Source organism: Numida meleagris, chromosome 12 (genome assembly GCF_002078875.1).
Source record: "Numida meleagris isolate 19003 breed g44 Domestic line chromosome 12, NumMel1.0, whole genome shotgun sequence".
Taxonomy (NCBI): Eukaryota; Metazoa; Chordata; class Aves; order Galliformes; family Numididae; genus Numida; species Numida meleagris.
The window spans coordinates 8,951,091-8,975,485 of record NC_034420.1 but is presented as its reverse complement, the minus strand read 5'-3'; the positions used below and the strand labels follow the sequence as shown (position 1 = coordinate 8,975,485).

Sequence of the window (24,395 nt, the reverse complement as noted above, 5' to 3'; positions counted from 1 at the left end):
CCTGAATCAGAATTAGTTCTGGCAGGTGTGTTATGGCTGTATGTACGTCCCTTAAAGTGGTACTAATTGTACCCTCAGGAAATATTTGCTTGAAGACATACTTACATTTTAGCAGTTTCATCTTCCTTGTATGTGGAATTTCAATGGGGAGTGCCTGTGTGTATGCAGCTAGACAGAGAGGCAGATGTATGCAGGCAGATGTGTGCATGCCATACACACACATCTGCAGGGATGCCAGCCCGGGTGTGCCCCTCTGCGCTCCCTCCAAACACAGCAGCCCAGCCTTCATCTCCCATCAGTCTCTGATGGTGCACTCAGACCTTCCCAGTCCTGCTGCATCTTTAATGGGCCTCATAATAACTTATTGCAGAAGCAACCAGTGATAGCTACTAAATGTCAGCTGGTGCGGGGACCTGGATGCTTTATTTCTTTCTTCCCTCCCTACTCTCCTGCCCTTTCTTGTGCTCCTTCTATCAGGCAGGTTATTAATGTGGGTTTCTGCAAAAAGCAACAGCTTTTCCATCTGACATGTGCCAAAATATTACTGGAAATAAAAGGGCTGCAGAGGAGGCCAGGTGTCCCTTCTTTATAGACAGTCACTGCAGTACCTCACAGATTGAGCACAGCAGGAGAAATGCAGCAAAACCACTGCACTGAACAAGAAGCAGAATAGGTTTTCTGCCCTTCTTTGTGTATTTAGTTGGAGGAGGTTAAAGTGACAAGCCTCACTTTCTTAAAACAAAACCTTCATAGTCAGCGTTTTAAAGCAAGGTCAAGACACAGAGGTAAGCAGATAACGGGGTATGCTGTGAGCTGGGTGACAGCCCTGACATGGAGCACGCACAGATTGCTATCATATGTAGGACCCAAAGACTTTAACATGTTAATTACTCATCTTAAAGTCTTGATGATTATGCAAACAGATCAGAGTTGTCAGCTGGCATTTGAAACACTGGTCCTGCTTAAATGCATGGAGCACCATTGCTCTGTGTGTTTGCTTGAATTCTCCTTTTGTTATAGGAGCACAGAAACAACCGTGGCTCCTCTACCACGGTGAGGCCTGCAAAGCAAATTGGCACCTCTGAAAATCTGCGTGTACTCATACGGAGAAGTATAAGATATTTGTATGGAAAAGTATTGGGTATATGGGTGGATCAAATGTTTTTCTAGCAGAAAACTTGTGGAAAAAAGCTGAAAAAACCCAAAAGGGTCTTTTTCACTGTTCAGGTGTTTTCACTCCTATCTCTCTTGTTTCATAATTCCCTTCGCTTTTCTTTCTTTTTTTTTTTTTCATCTGATTCCACATCCCCAAGACAATCCCATCAATTCCTTTTCTTCTTTATGATGAGTGGTCGAGTGAGCCAAAAGTCCATAATTTGCAGAGTAATTCTGCTTGCTGCTATTAAAATAGCCACATCTTCCCAGTGGATTAAGCTGTCTTGCTCACCAGACTAGCCAGTCCGGACCACTGCCAAATGCTATATTTACATTTCCAAACTAAAATCTGTTTCTAATACATTTTTATGGGGAGTTTTGACCCCTTATATTTATTGTTAATGAGCTTTCATCTCTATAATAGGCTTTCATCCCAAAGGATCCTGAAGAGTAATTGTAATAACCTGGCATACAAAATATACACAGAAATCAATTTACCCACCATTGAAATGTAGCCACAACTGGAGGGGCTGAAAGCAAGCGACTGCTCAGCAGAAACCTGTATTCATTTGAATGGCTGGGAGAGCTATTTACCTGCTCTGGCTATTGGCCAGCTGATCAGGGCTCACCCATCGGCCTGCAAAGCAGCTCACTGAGAAGGTTTTAGTGACTGTGAGAGCTCAGGAGTTTGGGTTTTCGGGTTGTCCAAAGGCCACCATTAGCTGTGCACTCATCCAGCAAAGTGAAGGTGTTGGTGAAGACCCCAGCATCGGTACAAGCAGAGACCTGGTGCCACCAGAGCTTCCAACCAGCATCTGGAAACTGCTGGCATCATTGCTGAGCATCGTGCCTTTTGTTACAGCAGGCAGCACCTCCCATGGGTTTGTACCATGATGTGCATTGTTGCACTTGGTGCTGCGCAAGTAGAGATGAGCAGTATGTCCTGCCACAGGATGACAGGAGCAGCCCAAGGGGGTTTTCACAAGGCTGAAGCACACTCAAAATGAAAGCTCAGGACCTACAGGCTCTGAGGAAGAGTGAGGCTTGTTGTGATTTAATTCCCCATGTAGCATGAGCGCTGCTCTTCTTAATCTCCAGGATTGAGAAGTTGGAGTTGGATGCTCCTTGGCCATGGGCAAACACTGGCGTACCAAAAGTCACACTGACAGAGAAGGGCACCGGCAGGGTAAGTAATGCCATCATCAACCCCAATATCCATGGGGACACTTTGGCACTTGATTCATCTAAAACACCACTGCTCACGAGCGTAGATATTGTATTATTGGCTCAGTTTTCAGCATTTTTGTTGCTGCTCCCACTCTGTGCTACCAGCAAGGGACCCTGCAGGTTGTCCTTTCCCACCCCCTGTCCTTGTGCTCATGGGGTGCAGGCAGCAGCATGGAGGAGATGTGCAGCCACAACGTGGTGGGCAATGCCACCATGTCAGAGCAGAGCAGCAGCCGTGCCAATGAACTGTATAACTTGCTGCTAAGAGGCTTTTCCACTTCCTCTTGCTCTGCTTTTAGCAGCCATAGTCTGCCTACTGCGGGACAAAAGCCTCTTCAGGACTGATCCTGCTCAGCCCTGATGAGTGGTTCAAGCATAATGCCACTGCATTTGTCACTTTCCTATACTTCAGCTTACCATAGATCATTATCCGTGATGGAGCAACCTAGTATTCATTGAATGACATTTCAGCCACCCTCTCAGATGAAGTAATATTCTTAATCAAAAGGATTTTTACTTTTTTTGCCCCCAGAAGAGCACCTGTTCAGAATGGGACCTGAGACACTCCTGACAGTCACTGAGTGCTCCCGGTGGGATCCCAGTAACGGCCCAATACTGCGCAGCATTTTAAAAAAAAGCATATGAGGCAAAAGATACGGCAGGAAAGAGCTTCCATTCCCCTGTTCTCTCCTGTAAGTCATCCTCTTGGCCTATTTTACAGGAACTGGAAATCTATTAGAGCAACGGCTTAATCCGGTTTGACTGTAATAATTAGGGTGCTTTAAAAAGACCCTGACTAATCGTATAAAATGTGATTGTAGACAGTTCAGTGCATGACCCTTACACTTATCACTTGAGGTATTATTACAAACCAGAAACAGCTGGCAAACACGGAGGAGGATAAAGGGGGGAAAATGCACATGCAAAGGGACATGGACTGCTCCTTTTCTGATCTCATCACGAGGCACTGCGAGCACTTTGTGCTGTGTGTCAATGCAGATCCAGAGCACAATGTCCCCTCCACATCCCTCGATTGACATTTGTGTTTTCAGAAGGGGTCATCACCAGCCAGCAGGGTCCTCCATCATCCCCTCTCTTTCTGACACTGCTTTTCCAGGCAGTCCAAGGGGATTTGCATTAGTGGTGCAGTGATTCCCCTCAAGTGTGCTGCAGTCATAGCAACAATGGGCAGCTTTTCCAAAACAAGGCGATCTGTATTAGTCAAGCAGGATATAATGCTTTAGGGTCATTAGGTTAGAATGGAAAAGCCATGCTTACTTCCATGCTGATACCAATCCCTTTTTTTCTTGCTGTTGATATTTCTCAGGCTCAAGAAGTTACAGTTTCTTCCTCCTCCTCATGAGCCTCAGCTGAGGGCAGCTGAGTTCCCATCATGGCATCCCCACACCTTTAGTCATTCCATATCTTTTCCATGTGTTCTGCCAGTAACACCATGGGATCGCTGCCTGCTCAGGATGCCCTCGTCCCTTCAGATGAGCTCATTCATGTGCTGATACTTCTCATTCATCCCTTCCTACAACTTCAGATAGGACAAAGAGTCCCAGAATCCATCTCATCAGAGGTGAAATCACCTCTTCCAGTCCCAGTGACTCAGACACATATTTTGGTGGAGAATTCAACATGTATCCATCAAAAAAAGGAGTCTCCCATGTGCCAGAAACAGCCAACATCAGGGAACATCTATAGTGAAGACTCTATAAGATGTTTTGAGAAGCTGAGCCCACTGCAGCTGTCTAGTATAATGGAGAGGATTGCCCAAAGGGACTCCTGGCATAGACAGGGTCAGTCACAGATGAAGAAGCAGGAGATGGCTTGGCCACACACACACATTGAGAGGAGCATAGAGAAGGTTTGCTTTAGTCAGCTCCATGAAGAGCTGAGATGGAGCTCCAGCCCAGGCCATAACTTGCAAAAACATAACTCTGTAGAGCCAGTCAGGAGCTTCAGACTTCAGAGACAGATAACAGCCAGGATGAGACTGCACTGTCACCAATATGCTACTTTAATCACCACTGAAAACATAGGATCGACCTTGAAGGAGGCTTTTAAAGACTGAAATAAGCTTTGCTACAACTTCAGTATAGCCTCCCCCTGTTTGTTACTGAGTTTAAAATATATTGTTGTTATTGGAAGCTCTACGGCAGCTCGTATGAGAACCGTAATAACAACATTTGCAGTAATGGAACTTTCAGCTGGAGTTGGGTTGTTTGCTTTCTTTTGCTCTCCCATGAGTCTTCCATGGGTCTTTTTTTTTCTCCACTCTGCTCCATATAGATTTTGATCTTTCCTTTATTAAATAGAAATAGCTATCCCCACTGACTCGCTTATCTAATAATAACTAGACCCTTTCAATTCAAATGAGTTATTAAAGTAAATATACGGTTAGGGTATTACTGGGAGAGTGGCAGTAGAAATACCATGGTTGAATTATCCTGTGACTCAATTCTGCAAAGCGTGCTGAAGCCATTTAATACATTCACAAGTACTCAGTAGTGACCTCTAACACCAGAGTGGTTTCTCTCCTACAGCTGCTCAATTTCACAACTCTGAATACACTTTCTTTTTTTTTTTTTTTTTTTTTTAAGGAAAGGTTTTTATAACTCATTCTTCAGCCTTTGGGAATGAGCCAATTTAATGCCAGGGTATCATTCCATTTCAAAGACTTGAAGGATTTGAGGAAACACAATCTGCTTTCTGAACAATGTGAGATGAATAAGTTGTGGTTTCATTAGAAACTAAGCTGTGGAGTTTACACACAGAGCTCAACTTTTCCAAAGTTCAGCGGCGGCTCTTGGCTTGTCAGCACTATTTCCCTGCAGTGCTCTTCTTGCAGCAGCTCTCCTTCCTAAGCCTGCTGCAGCAGGAGAGGACACTTTCCCCAGAAGCAGATGGCAAAGGACACATTGCTGCCAGCCAAAGTTTCTACCAGTCACTGGCCTTAAAGCAGCAGGGGAAAGGAAGTCCCTCTGTAAAGTCAAGAATCACCAATCAAAAGCTTTAGACCTTATTTTCAGCTGTCTGTTTTATCACCGTGTTTGAGAGGATGCTGGAGAAGAGACTGATGTTGCTCTAAGCCCAGATTCCATCCCAGATCCATCCTGACTCTGAGGCCATCAGAACGCACCTGCGTCTTTTCTCAAGGCCACAGGATAGGTCTGAGATGTGCCCTGCTCCACAAGGACCTGTGGAGAATCGATTTTGCAACCATTGCGTTTCTTTTCCATCACCTCTGCTGCACTGCAGCAAGTGCTGACATCCTGATAGGAACAGCACATAATAGCACATGATGGTGCAGGCTAAAGAGAGGTATTTTTGCCTAGTTTCCATGTCAAAACATTGGGCAAAAGAAAAACAGGCCTCTAATAGAGTAATGGGTTCGGCCTCATTCTGCAGCTCCCGACATGCACCCATCACCGTCCCCACCACCACCTCCCAACATGCCACCAAAGAAACCTGCCCAAGCCACAGAGACGCTCAGTCACATCTAGCTTTATTTTAATCCCGTCAGAAAAGTTCAAGAATTACACCAAAAAATACTTCAGTCTCTGCTACCTACTGACAAAAAATACACCACAAAATTATAAACTGTTCAGTGGTTTGCTGGAGTTTGGATTTTGGGTGGAGGGAGTGGTTTGTACATTTTGAGTGAGAAATGAATTTACAGATGGAAGGAGAAGGGAGGAGAGGAGATCAGACGATGACATTTGGCACTACATTTTTAGCTACACTATACAGTTATTTATCATGATGCCTGTTAGGACTGAGGAGTTCTGCCCTCATTTACACCCTCTAGTGTCTATGTATGCGAAATGGAGGACAAAACCGCCCAATGCGGGGGAAGAAGGGGTCAGTTCCTAATTTCCATCCCAGTCTAGCCACAAATCTGAAAAAAGCAGCCTTAGTACAACGTAAACCTTGCCCTCCATGTGCACTCTGCTCCTGCTACTCAGCATCTCCTGCCTGCGCTGCCAAGCAGCAGAACCTCAGCAATGGGCCAAGTAGTGGCTCTGAATAACAGAATCCCTTTTTTTAAAGTCCCACCACTCTTCTCTAACTGTACATGTCATTTGTGGGGAGAGGATGTGTTACACCAGCCGGCATTGGCCTAAGCTTGGGGTCTGTTCTGGGTATGCAAGCAGAGATCTGATGGGACCCTTCTACTCTGGGAGTACACTGTGGCCAACCCACCCTGACTGCCTAGAGTGACATTAAAGGCTAAGGTAACTGATGCTGAAGGAGGGAAGCCGGAGCATCTTTCTTCATGGGTGAGGGGAAAAATAATAGAGGCTTAGCAATATTTTATACTATCACCACTCTTGGGAAGCTCCTCATGTTATAATGGCATTTCTTGGTCTCCTGGTGACCCTCAGGTGGGAGGCCCCAAAGGATGAAACCTCACATAACTCACTAAAGGTCACTCAGGAAATCCATGCCAGAAGTAGACAAAGCCCCGATCTTCTGACTGCCACCAGCTCTGTGCTCAGAAGTACACTCCTGGTTTCACTCCAGCAGTTTTCATCCTGCTCCACATCCACATACCAGCCAGGACTTCAGAGCCCAGTTGAGATCACTGGAGCAGTGACAGCTCCTTAGGAATGCCTGGATCTTCCTGGATTTGCTTAAGCCCCTGTTCAGGTGTGTGTGCAGGTGTTCTTGCACCTGTGTATGTTTGAGGGAGGAGGGGGATACTTGTATTTATCAGCAAATGCACATCGATACTGGATTCAATGTGATACCAAACCCCCCCCCTTTGGCAAGCTAAACAACACTGCAGTGTCCCTCTGACAGGTTCTCTCTACCCTGTCTCTCAAAAAGGGTTTCAGCTATTCTTCTACTGCATGTTAAGCCCGTGTCACAGCTTTCCAGCAATGGTAACGTTTTGCAGGATTCCCTTTGCTGCTTTTACCCTCTCTGGCTGTTTATCTAATTTGCTTTTTTTGTTTTTTAATTTCTTTTTTCTAACAAATAGTTAAGCAATGATTTAAAAATATTTTTACATCGTAAGGTACAGTCAACATCAAACATGCCTTTGTACAAGAGCTCGACTCGGTTACAAATCAACGAGAACAATGCACAAAAAGAAATATCCATTAAGATGACTCCCGCACTTGGGTCTTATTTATTCCCATCGTGCTGTTAGCACAGCACCCACTCTCAATTAGAGCAATCCAGTATAGACATGGTGTTGTCCCCCCACCCTCCCACTTTGCCCATCACCACTCATTAATTTTAATGACCTTCTGTTTTGGCAGCCTTGGCTTCATGGTTTACTGACCCTGAGGACAGCCAGGGCGATACAGCCCGGGAGCTGGTCTGCTTGGCCATGCTGTAGTGGCTGATGACGGTGTAGAACCTGCCCCGGGAGTTGGAATCCTGTGCAGAGTAGTAGGCATCCAGGGAGGCCGGGATGCACCGCTTATGCTGGAAAGGGGGAGAAAGCAAGAGAAGTAAAGAAGGGTCCCATCAGCCTCAGGCTCTCCTTTTAAAAATCTCGTCGTTAGGTGTTTGCGTAGATGAAGTTTGACTCATGTGCTGCAGCAAGAGCATCTGCTGCACAACCCCTATTGCCTTTCAGCAGCCATGTGGGAATGCACAAAGTTTAGACTCGGCAGCAGCCTTCCAAGCCTGTTGCTACTGGCAACCCTGATTGAAGGCAGGTTTCCTTGCTGGGTTGGAAATGGGGGCTGTAAAATGAAGATTTGAGGGGTTCAGTATGTTACTGGCATATGCAAGGACCGAGGCCACTGCCAGGAGTCCTACCAGAGTACTTGGGCAGCTTCTGTCCTGATGGAGTGAGAGCTCCATAGAGTGAAGTTCAGGATTAATCCTCAGCCAGGCAGAGGACAGACAGAGGCAGAGTGAGCTGTAGATGTGCAGCTCTGTTGCTATGTCTTATCCCTGACCTGTAGGACAGCCACCTTGGAAGGATGGTAGGAAGTATGGCCCAACTGCTCGGCCCTTGTCAGAGCTCCTTGGCTGTGCAGACACTGCCATTGTGTCTCCTCTACACTACTGTGAGCACTTGTGTGCTAACAACTGCACAGATAAATCAGTTCACTTTGCAGCAGCTGTAAAAGAGCAATGAAACAGTAAAAAATACCAGACGGGTTGGCATTCACAAAGTAGCACCAATGACATAAAGGGTCCCAGGTATGATTATTATTAAATGATGAGACGACCCCATTCCCACATCAATGTGATTAGCAGAAATCTGAGTTCAAAGCCTTTAATCTTTTCAGAAGTTCAGGTTTGGATCTGACTCTGAAATTCACGTCTGAGTCCTAACTTCACTTTTATACAACCTAAGAGAATAATTCACAGTAGCTACTGTACAAATAAGCTTACTCTATTTTCCAGCTCACAGACCATCCCCAGTGTGGTCAAGCCTCCTGCGTGTTTATGAGTTCATTTGCAGCAAAGGGTGAGTGAACTATTTTGCAATATGTTTTTTTTAATCTCAGCAGAGCAAGCAAATAGTTCTCTGTGAATATTTGATGTAAAACCACGGGGCAGAAGGCTTTCAGCAGCTAGGTTACATGGCTTTGTTCTTGATAGATGCTCAAAAGCACAATAAATGAACACAATGGGCACATTTGGATTTCTTCCAGAAAGGACACATGTGCCAGCACTCTGGGAGTTTGCCTTGCATTAAAATGTATGCTAGTAAACCTTGGTCACTTGAGTGTGTGGGAAGCAAACATGGGATATTCCAGCTGCAATAAATCCATTCACAAATAGGAGGGATTGTTCCTGAACATCTGTCTGTAGTGTTCACCAAAGCTAATCCCAACAATTACAGTGTAACAGTAGCTGATGGAAGCAGATGCAACCCCACATTTCCCATAACACTTTACCCATTTCAACACATTCTTGCCAAATGTTCTGTTTGGTCTGGTCAAAAAAGCAGACCAGACTGTAACCATGTAGTCATATAGAGTCTATCATTATCTCAGGCAATTCATCCGTCTGAAGTTTCTTACCTTATAAACAAATCCATCTGGGCAACTGTGGTCGTAAGTAAAGGCTTTGTATACCACAAGAAACACTATGCAGGCAAGGAATGCAAGAGCCAGACTTATGAGGATAGTGACCTACAAAAGAGGGATAATGTTACTCTACATATGTTAAAATGGCATACGAGCAACCTCATAATTAAATGACTTATAGTAACATCCATCCTAACAGACTGCAGTCTTCACTTCACTGTGCAGTACTTAACTAAGCATGGTAATTGAATGAAGGCTAGATCCAATAGCCCTGAATCACCACATCCTTCTATCCCTCCCGCAGACTTTCAGGAGTGCACATTCCTGTGTTTAACCCCTTGCAATGCTTTTGGTCTTCTTGGAGACTTTGCGTTCCCAGGCTCTCATCACCAGCAGCCAGAGGCTGCACATTCAGAGCCTGATCTGTGCAGGTAAGTGGCCTCACAGCTGTGGCAAGATACCATTTTTCTGATAGCAGAGGTAGGTAAGCAGGTAGGAAGAACAAGGCTGTAGTAGCATGTCCCTTTGTGCCTTCTGCTGCAAGGCTAAGTTACTCCTCGAGTTGCTTGCAGAAGAAGAGGGGGAGAAATCCTTCTCAATTTATCAAAGCTGTCAAAAGAGAACAGCCAACCACTGACAAAAGCCAGCATGTATACCCACAGCACGCCCAGAAGCAGGCAGGCAGGAGGCATGGCTGCTGTCTCTGTAAGCATTCCAGATCCCATTGTTGGAGGTACCAGATACAACCAAGCCCAGATATTCCTTTTCCTCATTCCTGCGCAGGCTTCTTAGCTGTGCTGCTCTGTTCCTTTGCTGTAGTTCCTTCTTTCTAGTTCTTCCAGGCCCCTATTAGATTGTCCATTTAACAGCGAGTTTACTGTCCCAGTTCAGATGCCCGGTCTGAAGCCCTGATCCTTGGTTTTAGCTGAGCTAAAACCTGTGTCCTTCCTACATACTGAGCAGGAGTCCCAAGTACACATTGTCCAAATGCACTGAGGTTCAAGTTGATAATCACTCCATCAGGGTGTATGCACATGGGTGTATGTTTGAAACACCTGGGACAGCACCAGCTCCAGCTCCCTTGTCCCCTTGTCTGAAGGTTTCTTGGTCCCAGCTGGTAGTTCAACAAAAGCAGTGCAAAAGCCTCTAGACTTCTACTGCCTACATTACAGTAACCCATCCTGCTGAGGGATGTCTCATGCCCATCCAGACTGGCGTGAGAAAAATCATAATCCCTGGAGCTTCAGTGTTACCATGCAAACTAGGGCTCAGAATCAAATAAATTCATTTATTGAGATGATGGAGGTGTGAACAGCAGTAAAAGATCATTTAGAACTGTTGCATGACCAGCAGCATGGGCAGGGAGCTGGAGCTGGGCACCACCAGGCAGGATTTGGCAGGATGTTTGCCTGCACGAGAAGGGTGCTGCAATTTCCTGTGCTCTGGAGCCTATAGGAGCTTGCACCAAGGACATTCCTACAACAAAAGGTTGAGGTCAGGCATGAGTTTACAAGAGGGAAAGGGATTAATGAGGCTTTTTCCTACCCCACTCTCAATCTGCTTGCTCCTGATTCCAGCTTTCCCACCAGGAGCAGAGCTCAGGGCTGCAAACTCTCACTGGTTGCATCAAAACTGAACCACTGAGAGAACTGCAATGGCAGTAAGAGGCAGGAACTGTGTGCTTACCCTGCAGGCGTATTCCCAACAAACCAGGCATGTGCTCATCCTTATAAACAAAACAGACATCCAAAATATGCCCCCTCCCCAATAACAGGGCTGCATTTACCTGTATGAAATGTAGTCATTGTCACCCACTGTCCAAGCAAGGAAGAACCACAATTTTTTCATTTCTATCTAATTATTCAGCTATTGGTCCACTCACCCTTTTGCTGTTACAGTTACATCACAACTATCTTTATTTCCTTGTATAGGTGTCCAAGGAAATTCAATAGTATGTACAGGCAGCAGTTGTTCCTTAACTATGTGTAGGAGATTGGTCATAGTACAGAGGGGAAAATTGGAGTTAATTCCCACAGCACAGTGACCAGGCTTGTAAAGAACAGCAGCTAATAAATGACACGCTGGATACATCTCAGAATTCATCAATATAGTATTATTTATATATCAATAATATGTAATGTATCAATACATGCATGCTAATTGCTTAATATTGTCTCACACCGAGCTATGCTCTAATTCCCTCCTTTGGTCATTGCAGTGGCTGTCACTCTGAGAAGCTGTAAGATATGCAATCCCTGCACAGACCCAGAGGGGCCACTGTCATTGCTTTACTGTGCAGAAGGGGACATCCCACACTCACCCATCCTGCAGAGGGTTGCACTGCCTGGTTAGATGTATTCCAAAGCACATAATGCACTGGTGCAGTTTCTCAGAGAAGCTAAAGCAGCCTTGGCAAATGCTAGAAAATCCAGAACTACAATTGTGGTGGCTCTTTTAAGATGAAAAGAAAGAGTGAAGTTACATCTGCATGTATGATGCCAAATCTAACCCATCACATCCTGTTCAAATCCCAGGAAAAAGAGAGGTACGGAGACTATATCTAGCAGGAGTGATTCATAAATTAATTGTTAAATCAGAATATTTTAGAATAAAAGTGCAAAAAGGTAAGATGATTGGGTAAGATTGGAGCTAATAGGCTTTTTGGATCAGGGATTCACTGAAGCCCTGACTCTCCTTTTAGAATAACTGCTCGTATTAACTTCCTCCTTGGGGCTTAATCTGCTGCAAAATGGGTTAATTAAGCAAAAGACAGGTGCACAGGGGCACAGGGAGAAGAACTTATTGCTGGGTCTCATCAGAGAACATGTGTAAAAGTTCTGGTGTGCTGAAGAGATAGCCGGTAAAAGAGGAGTACAGCTGTATGAATTTCACTAGTGACCAAGAAAATATGAGCTCCACTTCCTCTCCAGCAAAGCACGTTGGACTGTGAGTTTGAACAGAAATATTTCAGACCAGTTTTAACATAGTCCGTGGGTTCCCAACCCAAGGAAGTCATGTCCCTTTTCATAGCGCTGATTAAGAAGCCTCAGATGGATTCAAGGGAGATGGAAACAGAATTTGCCGTGTTTTCTGCCCCCAGGGGAAGTCATATTACACCTCAAAAAAGAGAAAAAAAAGAAAAAAATAATGCCAGTTTAAAAAAGTATAGTCAAAAGGAGACACTTCCTGGATTATGTATGCCTACACTCTCTACTATTTCCAACAGAAGACATACAAAAAAGAACCCTCTCCAAAAAGAACCTGATCTTGCAGGCCAGTGTGAAAGAGCATGTCCCCCATAGAAAAATTGTTCGTCAATTCTTTCCCATTTTAAAGTAGAGCACAGTAGGCCTAGTAACCCCTCTCATAACAATGTAAGTAGTAATACACATATGACAGTGGTACAAGTCCCGTTTTCGGTCAGTTTGGTCTACCAAAACCAGTGTTTAGAGGCCAGCCTTGGCAATGAGCTCAGAAAATAAGAAATGCTCTGTTCTCCAGTTTGGTTGGTCTACCATAATTACAGCGTACCATGAATGAAGAAATCTCACTTGGGTTAACCTGGAGGAACAAACTTGGGATCAGGTTAAAGGAAGAAGCAAAGTTCACTGAAATTATACTAAATACCACCCATGAATACACAGAGCGTAACTCGGTGAGAAAGCACCTCTTGTTTCCGAGAAATAAGATGGTCATCCTCTAGATTTGTTTAGCAAATGGAAGGGCTAGCTCAAGATCATCCCTAAGAATAAGAAATCAGGCAAAGATGGCAGGAGACCCACATGGATGAGCAAGGAGCTCATGGAAAACCTCAAAGAAGAAAATCTACAGAATGTGGAAAAGAGCCCTGGCAACTTGGAAGAAATAGAGGAACATTGACAGGGCATGCAAAGATGCAGCAAGGAATGGTAAAGTCCACTTCGAATTAAATCCATCAGGGATCTTCAGGGCTGACAGCACCTAAAGAAGAGGCAGTGAAAGGGGAATGTTCCCGGAATTGTGGGATGCCTCCCTCATCCAGAACAACTCCATGTCTGCCTTCCCCAAGAGCTGTCACCAAAGTTGTTTTGAAGCCTTCTCACTCTGAGCTAGATAAAACAGCCAAGTTCTTCTTTTGGCCTTCAAAATCAGAAGAACTGAGCTGTCTGGAGATAGAATGAATGTCTCTTCTTTTTCTAAATCCCCTGTGTGCACACAGCCTGCGGAAATGACCATTAGTAATGTGATTTGACTGGTTCCTTTCCTCTTGTCTGCCCACTGAGCCCCTAAAATAATAAATTCCCATCTGCTCTCTCGCTCTGCTCCAGCAAAGTGCTGACACCCAATTCATTACCTCCCAGGAGCAGGTCCCTTCCGCTGAGCTTTCTTCTCCCTCCTGGGTGTAATTGAGCCCATTTTCACCTCCCTCCTGCCATTTCATGCACTTGCAAAATTACAGCGTGACACCATATTACACATGATGATGCATAGTGTAAAATTGTTCTGGGATGAAATGTCGTGTACGATGTTAAAACCCAGAGGAAAAGGAAGGAAAAATACATCCCTGGATATTTCGCCAAGTCAGAGCTAAGACCCACCTCTATTCCAGAGAATACAAAGCTTAATTAGCATTCAAACACCAAAGAATCACAGAGCTGTAATACCTAATAAACCTCCACTTTTTTTTTTCTTTTTAATGAATAACATGAACCTTGGCAGTCTCTGAGCAATATAAACACTCACAGAGGGGAAATAAAATTTAGTGAGCAGATAAAACCTGGAAGTGCTACAGGCATGAATCTGTCATGTGTGACTGCTTGAGTGGGTAGCTGGAGGGGGATACTTGCTCACCCCTTCCCCAAAGTCATATACAGCTCTCAAAGGTTCCCCTAAGAGGGGAGCGTCTGCTGGAACAGAGCAGAGATAACATCACTTCCACACCCAAAGTCTCCCCGTTCACCACAAAAAATGGAAAAGGTTTGATCTGAGGCCCCTGATGTCACTGGAAGATGATGTTAAGCTCCCATCAACACAAGCATGTTGACTCAGTTCCTCCCCATCTTTCCCATAGAAGGACACGGTGTTTTCACAGCAGCACAGACAAAAACAAGATATATTCTCAACAAGCAACATGAGTTGCCACTAGGTTTTGCTCCAGTGGGATGATATCTAATTGCAGCAGTGTTCCATTGACCTGGCTTTTGTATCACCCATTGAGGAATCCTTCCTGCTGGCCTCATTTTGTAAAGACAGTGTGCACCCATTGTTCCCCACAATAGTCAACAAGACCTGGGAGCAGTGAGTCACTCCAAAACTCAGACCTTAAGGCTCTGATTTGCATATGAGGATTTGAATGCAGTGTTGATGACCTGCTGAGCTACAGAGCCTTGGGCTGTTCCTGACTGCCGCACAGATCAGGGAGGTACTTTGGTGCCCTAGAGTCCTGTGAAATCTAAATTCTCTGGAAGCACCTGGGGAAAACACAGAAGGAAGCAGAGAAAGGCAGATCCCGAGCTAAGGCTGATGGGAACACTACCACATAGAGCAGATATTTAGAAGGAATGTTTTTCAGGCAGTGCAGGTGGGGGAAGGGTCCGTCAACAGATGGCAGCTCCCTCAAATTTATGCACTGTTCGAACTGAGTTGACAAATATTTTTTTTCCCAGTGGGGACTGAATGCAGACAGCTCTCCATTAGTATTCAGCATCCAACCTATGCTGGTGAGTTGAGGGGTTTGCAGGTTTTTTTTCCACTTAAACAACATATTACTTACATTACCAGCTGGAGAAATATAACTTATAGTCATGGCTCTGGTGTTGGAGCTTGTCATTCCGCCTTTATATATTGTTCACCCTGTGAGAACTCAGCATAAAAATGGTTAAAAATAAAAATAAAAAATTGGGTAGGGAAAGAAAACAGAACATGAGCACTCGATTGCAAGCCATCTCACCATGAACACTATGTCTTACAAAACTGTGAAGCAATAACTATTGGAAAAATGAAGGTGCTTTTTTTTTCCTAGCCCAAATCATAACTGTTCTATGAAATTAATCATAACTAATCTAACAAATTTGCTCTACATAATATGGACAGCAGAAAAATCTCAGTAAAATTCCAGAAAGATTAGACATTCATATGGAGATCCTCCATGTAGCTTAAACTAGGGCTTAATAAAACTAAAGGGACAGCTCTCTCTTTCCCCACTGAGTTCTTGTATTTAATAAATTGAATGAGTCCTTCAGACTCAGACTACAAATGTCGAAATCTCCTCTAGTTTCCTACAGGACACTAAAATCAGTAGTAATTTGGCACCATGTGTAGGCCCAGGTGTCTTCAGAGGGGTAAGAAATTGTCCATTCTGGGCTTTCATATATTGCTCTGACATAGCTCAGTCTGGGTTTCTGGTTGAGAACTCAACTCTCCAGCTCACCTGGTACAACACTGCAATGCCTGGGCTCCAATACTAAAGCACAGTCCATCACAGCTGATACTCAGCCAGCAGTCTTCTCATCTGCTGTCTGAAATTTCTTTTGAAGACCACTGTGCTGCTGTTTCTTTGGGAGGAAAACAGCTACAGTGAGTGCAGCCTTGGAGAAACTCAGCAAGAACCTCCTGCTCTTTGTGGACCAGGCACAAGTCCTAGGTGCCACGGCCTTTAAATTCATCCTCCAATTGCTGCCAAAGTAAAAAATTCTCAGGATGCAAACAGACAACATGATTTCTATTTATCTGTTTGAAGAAAACCAGACAAAATCTCTCCAGTGCTCATGCAATGCTTGTGTGATGCTAGCAAGCCCAGGTTTTCATCCATTGGGGTAGGATTTCTTAGACATCATCAAGCCATGTTTTCCTTTCTAAACCTAGCAAATAAGTGTTTGACACAGATACCACAGAGCACTCAACATATGTGCTTGTATATGCTCAGGATAGCATCCAGGAAGATCCCACGGCAGTAAAAGCATTGCTATCTAGAGAAGAACCAGACAGCATCCAGAAGAGAATTAATGCTCTCAGAGGGCACAGAGTTGTGTGCTGCAGTCAAGGAAATCACAGTTTGATTACTGGATAAATATCATTTAACATATTCTGCAGAGTTTAATCTTAGCAGCTATGATGGAAATAGGGGACCTCAGCAGCCAGATGCCTCTGTCCATTCCTACACTGCAGTCCACTCTCTACACAGACAAGTTTGTCAGGAAATGGTGTCACTGTGAATGCCATGTCTGGTTCTCCAGGATACATCATCCAGTGTTCCTGGGTTTGGGGCAATTCTGTGACCTTTAAAAAGCAATTCAGCTGTAGAAATTCTGTTTAAATTTTCTCTTTATAAAAGAAAGACTCAGAATTAGGCAAAGTTTGATGCAAACAAAATTGGCAGAAATTCTGTCAAGATTATTTTCACAGAAGAGCTACATAAGAGCTATGCTTGGATAGGCAACAGGGCTCTTTCCATGGTTTATGCTAATGCCATTCGACCTGGAAAGCTATCAACCCATTGACAACCTTGTTAACAACCTACAATAAAAAAGCAAAATCATCAGCCAGTGTACCACTGGGCCAGTCCCAGAAATCTTGCTACTCAGGAGAAATTTTTTAGCTGTAAGGACATCGCGCTCTACTATCATACACTCATGATCTTATTATAAGAATTTATGCTTGACAGTGAAAAATTTAGGAGAGTAATTTATTCCCCTTCATTCTGTAACTTCTTCCAACTGATAATTAGATGTAAGATTGACAACATTAAATCTTGACATGAAAGCTACAGCTAAAGTGAAAGACTCTGGAGCAGATCCCAGCTCCAGATCCAGCTGTCTATCCTGGCTGCCTCCCACCTGCATGCCAAGATGAAATCCAAATGTGAACCACTCCGACTTCAGCATCCTGTAAGAAAATCCAGAAACAGGCAGAGAGGGAGCCACTGTGTGACCGATTACTCAGATGGATTGACCAGGGAGACAAGGACTGTGAAATACACCCTAAGAAGAGGATGTATCTACTGTTTAGATGGCTAAAGAAGCAATGTAGTGAAGCAGCACCCTGTTACACAAAGTGATCTGCTTCACCAATAAAATTCATCTGGCTGCACTTATTCAAAAATGGCATTTCTGTCCTGATTTATAACAACCCTTTTGTAATACGTTGCTGGTTTTGCTGATTTTTTGAGAACAACAGCCTCTGGAATTTTGAAAGGCTAACAAATAAAGTGGTAAAATAGAGTCTTCATATTTGCCTAGTACTGTTCAAGAAGATGTAGGATTTGTCCTTCATTATTACAGCCCAGCTTTATTCCAGATGGTGTCCAGATTCTTAATTAGCCTCTAGGAGATGCTTTGTCAAGTGCCTAAATCTTCAGAGTTCTGGGAAAGTACTCCTTTCGGTTACATGGCTTCTACACATAAAGGTTAAAAGTTAAAGGTTTAAAGGTTTAAAGGTTTGTGTTTGGTTTTGTTTTCTTATCTTTGAATTCATGACCATAAAATAACTCGGCCCCAGTTCTCCTAGGACTGCTGAACACCATCCGTGAGGATATTATAATCTTGGGGTGCAAAAAATCTCCCATCTGCTCCACTGTTTCATAGGTTTCTTTCAACCCAGACAGCCCAGCAAAGTCCAAAGGGCTTACAGGTTAGAGGCAAAGGAAAGAGGGAGTCATCTCTCCAACCATCCTAAGCCCCAAATGTAGCCACTAGAAAAAGCACTAGCTATCTCTGAGCCAGTTTCCTGTCTTTGCTGTGTTCCCTTTGGCTCTACCCATCCCTGCATACACTACTCCACCATGTCCCCACCAGTGAACATTTTCATGTTTGCAGATCTTTAAAGTAAGTGTCTATCTGCTGAGATGACTAGATATCCACCAGCAATTCCTCAGCTCTGTGCCTCTTAATACTATGAGTGCAGCACAAGTATGGAACAAGAACACTGTGTTTCTAAGCAATTTGTCAAATAATTAAATTACGTGCACAATAACTAGCTGGCTCAATTATATTAGCCAGTCTCCACCATGTAATATAATTTCTAGTGGCTGTTTAGGCACTAACAGCCTCAGATCTTTTCACTGTGCCTGATGCCAGCTGTGGTCTGCATGATGTCTTTCTGTGCCAAGTCAAACCCCTTGAATGGAAAATTCATGGCTCAGTTTACAACTGTTCCTTATGGAAGTTCTGAAATGCCTTTTTCAAGGAGGATGCTTTGATTGCTGAATGTTAGTGAATTTCTACTTAGGTGGAGATAAAAAAAACTCTGTTTTGCTTTTCCTTTTCTGCCATTTAGTGTCATTAAAAATGTTTCCTCTATTACTTTAATAAAAGTTCATTGGAAGACAAACCAAACATTGTTTTTTTGCCCTCTAACAAGTACTTTCCAATATGTGCTATGTTACACATGACACACAGATCCTCATCATTCAAACCATGTTACCTGTGCAGAAGACGCAGTGACATCTTTAAGAGCTGCACTAGTGCGAACAGTCATATTTTGAGCTCTTACTGTTAAAATGTAAAGCCCTTCTCCTTACAATAGGCTCCAAGACCAGTCCCTTATGCTCAGGATAGGCTGTGTGTATTGAGAGGGTGTACTATTCTTTTTAGGAACACCAAAGAACACCAAAGAAATACATAGCCTTTTTTGAAAGGTGGTAAAAGGTCTTTTTCCCTTCCTCCAACAAGAATAATTCAACTACACAAGCCTTCTCTCCTTATTTCTGTCACCCTGCTACCTTTAGAAGAACAGAGCAGAGAAGGAAAAGCCTAAAAATAAACAAGTGGAATGACTCAGGAACACTGCTTGTAATGGTGCTTTTCCTCCCAAAACCACGGTCCCATTCATGAAATGGCATGCTATTTCAGAAAAAGCTGATCTGAGCAATCCTGGAAGAGACTTCCTTCCAGACCACTAATTTGAAAGGCTTTTTCCATTAGTGGGATTATGGTAGAGAGACACATCTCTAAAGCTAACCCTTCCTCTTTGCATCGTGCGGAGTCTTAGCAGTGACATTTCCTCTGGTCGCTGTGAGCAGAACATGATGATGGATGCCTTTTAAAATGCATTGACAGGAATACAAGATAAATCAAGTCATCGGAAAAATGTCTTCTGGCCTACCCTTTGCCAAGACTCAACATCCAAAGAGTTTTATGCATGCATAATCTTCCCCCCTCCCTGCTTCCCTCAAACTGGATTTGGCACAGGGAAAGTGTTAGGAGCTCTAAGAATAGATCCAGGGATTGGCACGTGGCTGCACACTTGAGAAAGGCCGGCTGTGTTCCCTGCTCCATTACTGGCTTTCTGTGAGACCTGACACGAGCTCAACAAAACCAGCCAAGCAGTGACACCATCCCATGGCCAAGGACTGGCCTGGCTCCGAGAAAAGCTGAGGTCTGTTTGCTTTAAGAAATTACCTTCTTCCACAGGGTATATTTTGAAGCAAACCTTTCAGGCTCAAGTACTGACGTACTAAGTCTAAGGCAGAAAATGGTATTCCTCCATGCCCTTTTTCCCACGCATTTTCCTCTCCAACCACTTTCTTACATTTTGATTTTACACTGCTGTTTCCATATCACAACAGAAGACTGGATTTTAAAATGTCCAGAATAATTTAAGCTCTTCATATTTCAGGGAACAAGATAACTTCCCCCTACCATTCCCCAGTCCCACATACTTCTTAGATGAAGTGAAATCGAAGGTCAAGTTTGCATATATTGAAACACATTCGTTCACTGCACCCTTGTGGTTAAAATAAAATGGATTGGAAGTTTGTTCCTTCAGAAAGGTTAACATATTCACATGCATTTCAGCTTCTATGTCTACCATCACAGGTCAGGAAATAAAGCTAATAATATGGCAGCATTCATGGTCCAGTACATCCACTTCTCTTTAAAAACTTATTACGTGGGTGATATATAAAAGACAAAGTGAGGACTTGGAGAGCAAAGTGTTCCCTAGGTAACTTGTGAATTAAAAGCCTTTTCATTTTAAATTGGAAATATGAAGCTTTATTGCTGCAAATGACTTACAAAAGCTACTCTTTTAAAAGCAAACAACAACAAAAAAAATCTTGTTGATTATGATGCCTTCAAAGGCATGAGGCCAGTTCCATTAGCTGGCCCAACAGGCTTAATATGTCTGCAAGTGCTAACAAGAGAGAGCTCAGGTCTGTTTAGCATTCAATCAGCAGCCTGTGCTGCTTTATAAATTGAGAGAATGAAATGTTACATGGGAAAAATATATGAGTGAAGCATTTCACATCTCTGATTATTTTTTTTTAGCATTTTGTGGTTTGGCTACAACACTCCAAATGCTCTCCACAACTGTCAACAAACTGCCTTCGCTTCAGCTAGCTGAAATCTCTTCCCTCTCCATTCCATTAGGTCCTTCTTGCTACAACAGCCAAATAGCGTTAAACATCTTTCATTCCACCTCAAATGCTAACAAGAAAATTACTCAACAAACAGGCTTTACTATGGGGCAGCAAAGATACCACAAGGTACCACGACACTGTGTTGTTGAAGACAAAGATATAGCATAAGAAATCATTCAAATTAAACAGAAACTTCAATTACATTTTCTAAACAGAATGGGTATCTCCATGCAGTCCCTTATGAAAATCTTTTCCAAGCATTTTATTCCAATGCAAAGGGTCAGTTGAGGTTCCTGCTCTGTAACTCCTTTCTTCTTCCAATATATCATGGTTTAGAAAATCCAGATTCAGCAGGTCTACTTCACAAACGTTTAGTCATGTGAATACTCTGTGACTTCCATTTTTAGACATTTTCTGCATAGCAATTAACTTCTTTCTTCTCTCCAAAAATCAAGTAAAGAAAAAAAACCCTGAAAAATTCTATTCTGCTGATTACTCTGCCAGTGCTCACAGACTGCAAAAATAAAATATATTTGAGAGCTTTTTTTTTTGACTTTGCAAAAGAGTGTGTGTGTTTTCCTCATTTTACTAGGCAGCATTCAAGCAAGTCTCAGAGCATTCTAGTTAAATCAAAATGTCCATGTCTTTTCTGTGTTTTAGACATGGAAACTCCTTCTGGCTTTTCCTCAGACTTCATCTGTACCAGAAAGCTAGGCATTACCTAGAAATGCTCATAAAAACCTCAGGCTTTTATACAGACATGGCAATGGGAAGCTTGCAGGGTTCATAGTGCCGTACCTGGGAATGTGATTAGAAATATCTGTTTTCTAGCACAAATCCACACTCAGCTCACTGCTTAGAACTGTCACTGATGATCACAAATGTCTCCATCAATCTATCTCCATGCAAGCTGTGAGAACAACTAGGACAGATATGACCTATTCTCTTTTCTTCCTATTACAGCCAGAGGAGGAGAAGAATGATAGCTAAGCTGAAGCAGAAAGATGATGAGCAACATTTCTCATTTCCTTTAATAGGCACCACAAGTGAGAGTCTGAATCCATGCAGGTGCTAGCTTACATCAGATCAAGGCCAGGCAAGGCTGGGCAGTGGATCTGTGAATAAGGAGAAACGGAGAACCTCTGCACTGCAGTGAAAAACACTCAGCCCAAAGATAACTCAAAGCTCAGACTCCACAGATAAGTCATTCTACAGAATCACAGTATCATTAAGGTTGGAAAAGATCTGTAAGATCATCTAGTCCAACCATCCACCTACCGCCAATACTGCCCACTGAACCCTGTCCTTAAGTACCACATGTACAGATTTCTTGAACACCACCACCTCCCTGGGCAGCCTGTTCCAATCCCTCCCCTCTCTTTTGGAGTAGTTTTTCCTGATATCCAACTTATCGCTGCCTGGAGAAGACTTAGGTGGAATGAGGGCTGCCTGCCACCCCTGCAAGAAGAACAGGGAATAAAGAACCTGCCAAGGCAACCTCAGACGGAGCAGAAGGGCACTTAAGTACAGCAGAAATTGAGATTTCCTGATGATAGTTGGGAACTTTCAAAGGGCTGAATAAGCCCCCAAATCAGTCTCCTCATACAGACACCTCCTCAAGCCCCACTCTGAATACAAGGCTCAATAGGAACCTACTGCAACATTCTCCATGCTGTTGCAAGTGCAACAAGACCCCAAATGCTATTGCCATTGCTCATGAGCTCCATGCTGTCTACCACTTTTCCAGTTTTCCTCCAATTTGTCCCTTGTTCTCCAGGATCACACTGCCCACTTGAGTGCTGTGCAGCCTGGAAACAGCCACAGTAGCAATTATCACCAAAGTGAGAAAAATCTCTGTGTTTTAGAATGTGTTCCCTCCCTCAAGCACCACTCACATTAGTCAGTGTAATGGGATCTTTCAGCAGCCACTCAGCATCTTCCAGATTACGGATGTGATGTGGCAGTCACCATGGTAACATTGTTTTGTTAGTATTAAAAAGCAGTAAGGAAAATTGCCCACCTCGCACTCAGAAAAGCCATTTCTTCATGAGCTACTCCTGCCCTGTGGTAACTGAACAACTGAAGGAACCTTTAATTTTATTTAGCTACTGAATGGACATGATGAAATGCTCTATGCCATTTTCCTGGGATTCATGCTTTTGCAGGTTAGGGGAAGAACTATCAGCATAAATCAGTGGCATAACAATGGAAGCAGGGCCTACAGTGGAGACTTTTGCAGGAAAATGAGTTTGGGAAACAGTGTTCGGGGTGAAGAAACAGGAATGCAATGTTTTGTGAGGGTGCTGCAGAGCAAGGAAGAGTTATCATCTATCCAGCTGCAGTGATGATGTGTCCTTTCAAACCAAGGGCAGGATGGACAGGTAGATAAATATATGCATTCAGGGAAATGATGCATTTCTCAAAGCTATGCTCAAGGTGCAGTCATTTGGCAGAACGTCTGTAGAGGTCACACAGCAATTCTCTGCACCACTCTGTAAAGACACTATTGTTCATGCCTCAGTGGATATTACCCACAGAGATAACGCAATCCAGACCTGCTCCTGCTCATGAGTAAAACTCTTCATCTTCCTCCACAAGTGTCCAAGCCCAGAACCTGCCTTTCCCTCTGAATTTCAATGCTTGTCACATGAGGAACCTCCCACTACAAGGTCAAGCTGAACACGCCGGGATTCAGTGGGTTACGCTCTGATGGTGCAAGCAGGGAAAGCACCTTCCATTCCAGCAAAGCTGTTACCAACATGAAATCAAGCCCTGGCCCAGGCCCAGAATAATCTTTCTTAATTAAGTGTTTCAGATACCGGCTTCTTTTTGATAAAGAACAAATATTGCATCACAGTCAGCTTTGTAGGGTGTGGCTGAAGACAAACACATTCTGTTCTACATCATTCACATTAGGTCAGAGGAAACTAATTGTTTCAGTGTGGGTATTTCAATAACAGAAACATTTGAATGGGTTCCACTATATTTTAAGGACTTGATGAAAAGTCTGTTGAATCATTACATCCACTGGATATTGCATGTGTTAGAACGGTTTCAGGGTGGAGAGAGGGGAAAGGATTGATCTGGAGATAAGAAATACATTGACACAGTATACTGAACAGGAACAGATTACACAGACAGTGACTCTGAAAATGAATCTTCCCAACTTGTAGCATAAAGAGTGAAGTTTCCAGTATTCTTCAGTGAAGCAGTAATCAATACTTTCAGCTGATTTTTCCAAGTAGATAAATTGCTTCTTACATATCTCAATTTCTCCCCCATACACCCACTCCCAGCTTATTCTGTTGAAGACAAGTAGATGGTTTAATTATTCCAACGCTGAGAGACTGTTAAGTTCAGCTTTCTTAAGAAAATGTTCCAAGAAAAGGAAAGAACTCTGGAAGATTTGAGAAGTCAGACAACTACGGTAGGTAACTATCACCAAGATGGTGGTCATTGAAGCACTGTCTCTCTGAAAGAGCAGTAATTAATAGCTCTGTGGCATTTTGTGATAGCAGAGGTCAAACTGCTTGCACACAAGCTTGTTTAATAAGAAGTGCAACTTGCACAAACAAGCACCTGACAAGCAGTAATGTGCATCAGCTCAGTTCTCCGTGCTGCAAATTCTAAGCCTGTGCTGAAAGGCCGCTCAAGCCCAGCCCCGGTGCTAT

At 43.5% G+C, this 24,395-nt stretch overlaps 1 protein-coding gene across 2 annotated transcripts in view; it reads right to left on the bottom strand.

Moving 5' to 3' along the window:
• LOC110405337 (neuron-specific protein family member 2) overlaps positions 5,877-24,395 on the bottom strand; it is a 37,248-nt gene continuing 18,729 nt past the window's right edge. For both annotated transcript variants that reach the window (XM_021410559.1, XM_021410558.1), the window contains exons 4-5: positions 9,384-9,494; positions 5,877-7,824 (exon numbers count right to left, since the gene is read on the bottom strand). In XM_021410559.1, coding sequence (XP_021266234.1) covers positions 7,633-7,824; positions 9,384-9,494 — 303 coding nt within the window. In that variant the 3' untranslated portion in view covers positions 5,877-7,632. The remainder of the gene's footprint in view (positions 7,825-9,383; positions 9,495-24,395) is intronic.